At 28.9% G+C, this 6000-nt stretch overlaps 1 protein-coding gene across 2 annotated transcripts; it reads left to right on the plus strand.

The window, feature by feature from the left end:
- The first annotated feature begins 1337 nt into the window (after positions 1 to 1337).
- Positions 1338 to 5622, plus strand: LOC111037814 (2-oxoisovalerate dehydrogenase subunit beta, mitochondrial). Of its 2 annotated transcripts, none has more exons than XM_022320594.1 (8): positions 1338 to 1400; positions 1505 to 1720; positions 1797 to 1874; positions 3396 to 3598; positions 3691 to 3846; positions 4297 to 4614; positions 4683 to 4769; positions 5473 to 5622. In XM_022320594.1, exons 2-8 carry the CDS (start codon positions 1597 to 1599, stop codon positions 5476 to 5478), a joined length of 972 nt encoding a protein of 323 aa, XP_022176286.1. In that variant the 5' UTR covers positions 1338 to 1400; positions 1505 to 1596; the 3' UTR covers positions 5479 to 5622. The 2 variants fall into 2 exon arrangements, with proteins under 2 accessions (XP_022176286.1, XP_022176285.1); XM_022320593.1 differs by lacking the exon at positions 5473 to 5622 and adding an exon at positions 4825 to 5193.
- Positions 5623 to 6000: the final 378 nt, after the last annotated feature.

Below are 6000 nucleotides of genomic sequence, written 5' to 3' on the forward strand. Positions count from 1 at the left end.
AATAGATAATTGAGGTGGAAAATATGAAAATCGGTGCAGAAATATAACATTCAAAGAGACATTATTTGCTCAAGCTAAATAAAACAGCTGTGCCACAAAATCATAAGTACCTTTTAGATGAGTTTCTGAAAAATGTTAACAGAAGCATAAGTACTCCCCCCCCAAAAAAAGTTAACGATTCATGCCAATATGCCATATTAGTGTAAAATATATTATACGCACATATTACTTCAAAAGATTTGACAGACGGGCAGTTTAGGTCGAATCAATGTCATAGCGTCTTCCACTTCGAATCTATAGAAAAACTACTTGACAAACTCTGCTACCTTCTGCAAGTATTACGAGCCGATCTTGTTGTTGGAGACAAGGCTTCTGGATCTGACGTTGAACCCAATGCGCAGACGTAGGTTATCGACGATGGCCGTATAGATTTTTGATGGACCGCTTCTCACGAAGCACCAAGCCACTAAGTAACTTAGTATAAGGAATAATTATTTCTTATGCTATGCCCAGTATAAGTTATTAACACAGTTTATATAACATTAATATTTAAATTTAAATTTTCATATAAAAATTATCAACAGTAGTAGGTATAATTAACAATTGAAATTTGAAGTCTATACTCTATGTCTACACGACGTTATAACAATTTCCTAAGGCCCTGTATGGCCTATGAATTATGAACTATGCAACACACGTGCAGGTGCAGCTAAGATAAACTATAACCAAATAATAACTGATAACACCGATAAGCGATTGGAGTTTGAAATTCTTGTTCAAATTTTTATTTCACTTTTTATTCCATGAACGATAGAACATTAGATCCATTTATATTACGCCGTTATTAATAATACCTACTAATAAATAGTAATTATTACTATAAACTATTTACATAAAAATGTACCTACTACCTACATAAAAATACTAAAAATACAATTTTAAATACCTATCATCTATATACGTGCTGGATTTTGCCGCGTTGCAGACTGCGGTATGGGCTATGAAGGATTCGAGACTTGAGTGTACTCAATACTGTATTACATATAAATAATATGTACACCAACAACATATAGCCATTAGAAAATATTTCAAATTTAAATGATGCCTATTGGTCATTGCTCTAGGCTTGACGGTTGACAATGGACACTTAATCCGTTATTATTTGGTAGTTGCAATAAGAAAAAATATATTTGGCACTTACTACTTATTTATTACTAATAATATTACGTTTTGTACATGTACATACACCTGATGCCATCGGCTCGTAGATACGTCACGCCTCACGGCCACACGCGTGTGATCATGTGACTCCGGACTCACTGATTCGAGTATTAGACGTTCATTCTATAATGTTGATTATAATTTATAACATCATAGCACAGCAGTCATATCTGCAACAGGTAAGCAGCTGTAGGTGCATCAGTACCCGGCGGTCGGCTCGTTAATACCTCTATATTACCTACATAAGTTAAATTTAACGATTTTTTTCTGCTTATATTTACAGATACTTGTAGACATTATTCCTAGCCGACAACGGTTTTCAAAGAAAGTATATATTATATTATTCAGTTCCTTTTACAAATTGAATCATAAATTATGCACGCCGCTATAAATAAATATTCTTCGGTTTGCAATGCTACCAAAAACATATTATGTGGCTGTATCAAACGGCATTCGTCTCATTTTGTGTATCACCCTGAACGGATTTCCAATGAACTTGGTGAGATTTTATTAAATTCATGAAATTATTATTTCGATTAGTTTTGTTTCAACATTTATTGTTTTAAATATTTTAGGTAAAACTAGTAAGAAGAATATGTATCAGGCAATCAATAGTGCCATGGATTTGGTACTGAGTAAAGATCCAAACAGTGGTAATTTATTATATTGTAAATTGTTAATCTTTTATATTATTTAAGCTTACATTTACTTGGTTTAACTTTTGAATTAGGTTAGTTTTTTTCAGTTACATTGATATTTTATATAAATTGTTACAACTTAATTTTTGAACTTTAATAGATATTATATTGTCTATCATAACTGGATGATTCTTTATATTTGCATGTATTTAACAATTTATTCATCAGTTGTTTTGTAAAGAATTATACATCTTAATATTCTAATTTTCAGTAGGTTTAATGAAAACAAAAATTTCTGATAAATGAATAATAGTTCATTAATTCTGCCTGATGAATAAACCTCCACATGAATAAAACATACTAATACATTCTACTACAAAAAATTATACATTATTAATATTCCTATATGTAAAATTAACATACATTTTCATTTGATATTTTATTGAGATTATCTTTTTACTTGTGTATTATTTTAACATTCTATTGTAGGCAATTAATATTACAAATGATTGATTCCGACGAACTAGTATAAGGAATATTGTGTAAGGTATATTTATATATTATATATAAATTAATGTATGTCTCTTATGCCTGCCTAAAAGGCTGGACTGATTTTAACTAATTTGTTGTGTGTGTTTGAGTGGTTCTCTGGAAGATTTAGATTCACAATTGGATCCAGTAGCCGGTAGGTTCAACTCAGGGTAACTCAAACAGAGATTAGGACATTTTTGTTTATAAATGGTTGACTTTGGTTAAAGGAAATAATGATTAGTAGAAATTAGTATTTTTTTTGTTTATTTGTTGCCATTTGTTATTTGAAGCATTCGTCAAATCAAATATTCTCTCATTGCTTACCAAGGTGGCTGAAGTGCACTTATAGCCGCTTATCAACGTGTCTGCAATCATAATAAAAAATTAATAAAACATATAATTCATATAGAGTTGGCATGTTTAATGGGAAACAAAGTGCAAGGGATTATGTACACATCTAGTAGGGTCCACAACCTACCGCAGATGGATTGCCTACCTCATAATATATACTGCTCGCATTATTACAAGCAAGTCTCATACTATCATATAGAGTTGGCATTGTTAACAGGTAGCAAAGAGCACGGGATCAGCTAGTAAAGTCAATGGGTTAAAAGATAAAGAGTCATATCTGTTCATAATCTACTCTCATTAATTATTTGTTAACATTTATCTACCCATTTTTTGACTCGCCTGCATCAAAAGTTTAATTTTTGATGCCATTTAAAGTAGGTATTTTAAAATGACCATTCTCTGTCCAACGACAGTAAAGTTATGGTCCAAAGTATAGAATATTAATGTACACAAATTATGAACACATTATATTGATATGTTTTGGTAATTGATAAAAATAATATGGTTTAGTATATCATTACATTGATATTATAATACAAATTTGCCATATGTAAAATAAATAATAAAACAAATCAATTTATGAAGTGTTTTTAAATTGTTATATGTTTATTCTTACATAGGTTATATACAAATTTACATGTATTAATATTGTAGTTGTGTTTGGTGAAGACGTTGGATTTGGTGGGGTATTCAGATGTACTAGTGGTCTGCGTGAGCGATATGGCAAAGACCGTGTTTTTAATACACCACTTTGTGAACAAGGTATTGTCGGTTTTGGAATTGGTCTTGCTGTAGCCGGTACCACAGCAATTGCAGAAATTCAATTTGCAGATTACATGTTTCCTGCATTAGACCAAGTATTTTAATAATGTTGTTTCCTATTTCCGAATTAAATCTTAATAATAATACTGATTAATTGTCAATATTGTCATACATCATTTATTTTTAGTTGGTAAATGAAGCAGCAAAATATCGGTACCGTTCTGGTAATTTATTCGACTGTGGTAAATTAACTGTACGAACCCCTTGTTCTGCTGTTGGTCATGGTGCGCTTTATCATTCACAGAGTCCTGAAAGTTTTTATGCTCATGCACCAGGACTCAAAGTAATTATTATTTTTAATTTGTGTCTAATAATTGTTTGGTAAACATCTCAAAATGTAATTATAAATTATAATAAGTTCTTAAATATATTTTTAATATAATATCAAACATTATTGTCTCTAATTTGTTTTTACTCTTTACATATCTAATAAACATGAATTAAATTATTATTTAAAAGGCATTAATTAAGTATTATGAATAGGTACATAAACAATATTAATTAAAAATAATATTTATGAAACTGTTATTTATGTATTTGGTTTTTTATAAAGGTTATAATAATAGTTCAAATGTAATTAGTTTTTGTATGGGGTGTTAGGAAGGTTTAGGGGCATCTATGTTTGGTATACTTTCTTGACTGAATTTAACTACAATTTAAACTTAATGTTTATAATTTAGTTTTACAAGCCTTTAAAATATTTTAAAAGTTCTTTATATAAAAATGTTTACAGATTGTTATGCCTCGCAGTGCTCAAACAGCAAAAGGGTTACTTCTATCTTGTGTGCGAGATCCAAATCCATGCATATTTTTTGAGCCCAAAATTATGTATAGGTTAGCAGTAGACGATGTGCCTGATGATGACTATGAACTACCATTAGGAAAAGCTGACGTGTTGATCGAGGGTAGAGATATCACATTAATTGGTTGGGGTACTCAAGTACATGTGTTACTTGAAGTCGCGGAAATAGCTGACAAGGATTTTGGAATTTCATGTGAAGTAATTGATCTGGTAACCATACTACCTTGGGATAAACAAACAGTCTCAAACGTTAGTAATTGAACATTTTATATAAACATTCGTTTTTATATTTATTCAATCTATTGTACTTTATTTAGTCGGTGAAAAAAACTGGCCGTGCTATAGTGTCCCACGAAGCTCCTTTAACTGGTGGTTTTGGGGCTGAAATATCTGCTTCAATACAAGTAATTAAATATTTGTTACATTAATTTTATTATTTTTAAACAATTGTCTTTTCAGGAGGATTGTTTTCTCCATTTAGAGTCTCCTATACGACGTGTAACAGGTTATGATACTCCATTTCCTCATGTTTTTGAAAAGTTTTACTTACCAAACAAATGGAAATGCTTACAAGCTATCAAAGAATTAGTTAATTATTAATAACATCATAATTCTTGATTTAATTTTTATTGAAATTGTACTTTTATTACTTATGAAATTGTTTTAATATGTTTTTAAGAAAAAAACCTGGATTTCTTAAATAAAATTATTTTTCTATGTTTTTAATTGTAATGTTCTAATGATTGTTAAAGTATTGAATTCAACAAAATGTATACATTAGAAATTAAAAATGCCTTTTAACAATAAACTATGGCATTATGAATGGAACACAGTTTCTTATTTATATTTTAAAGTGTCGAGGCTCATAAGCCAGTAGATAATGTTTGTAGTTAGAAGACAAAAAATATATTCATATTATATAGTGTTATATAAACATATATGCATGTATTGATATAGTAGCCTATATCACTATAAAATAATTTATACATTAAATCTCGATAAATATTATTTTTCCTTGATATCCCTAATTTAAATAAAATTGAATTGTTATTTATAAAAGTAGGTAAATGTTAAGTGTTCTACATTCATTTTATTTTATTTTTAAAGGAATAACATCAAGAACTTCTTTGGAATCAATAATCACTTTTCATGAATGGCCATACATATTATTGGTTAATATAATTACTATAGCAAAAATGAGTAAATTAGTAAATGTACTCCTAATATTATATATTAAATATCACAATATTAAAATTATTTTATTGTTCTATGATTTTACTCTTGCTGCAGTCAGTGTTTACAAATTTAAAATAAATTCACTCCAATATCACCAGTTATTTAGGAATATTTGGATTATAAAAAATTAATTTGGTGTCCTGTAATACTGTGGTAATGAAAACACTTTTATTTTGAGATAAATGTAAATTATTAGGCAGATTTTTATGAAAATGTTTTGATATTTCTAATAAAATATACTTTGATAACTTTTACAAATTATAAAATGTTGAGTTATTAATATTTATTACTACAATGTTCAATTCATCATAGATATAGCCCCCCATCTTACAAACCCATTATCATGATTCATGGACCTATCAAATATAATCCTTTTTCGGTCTTTAATTTCGATTAAGA

This window comes from Myzus persicae, unplaced genomic scaffold, assembly GCF_001856785.1.
Source record: "Myzus persicae strain clone G006 unplaced genomic scaffold, MPER_G0061.0, whole genome shotgun sequence".
Classification (NCBI taxonomy): domain Eukaryota; kingdom Metazoa; phylum Arthropoda; class Insecta; order Hemiptera; family Aphididae; genus Myzus; species Myzus persicae.

What these genes read in the sequence shown, in the direction of transcription:
- LOC111037814 (XM_022320593.1), top strand. Translation starts at nt 1,597, where the DNA reads ATGCACGCCGCTATAAATAAATATTCTTCGGTTTGCAATGCTACCAAA. An exon ending in GAGTAAAGATCCAAACAGTG is followed by an intron (nt 1,875 to 3,395) that starts GTAATTTATTAT and finishes TTAATATTGTAG; the next exon opens with TTGTGTTTGGTGAAGACGTT. An exon ending in CTCATGCACCAGGACTCAAA is followed by an intron (nt 3,847 to 4,296) that starts GTAATTATTATT and finishes AAATGTTTACAG; the next exon opens with ATTGTTATGCCTCGCAGTGC.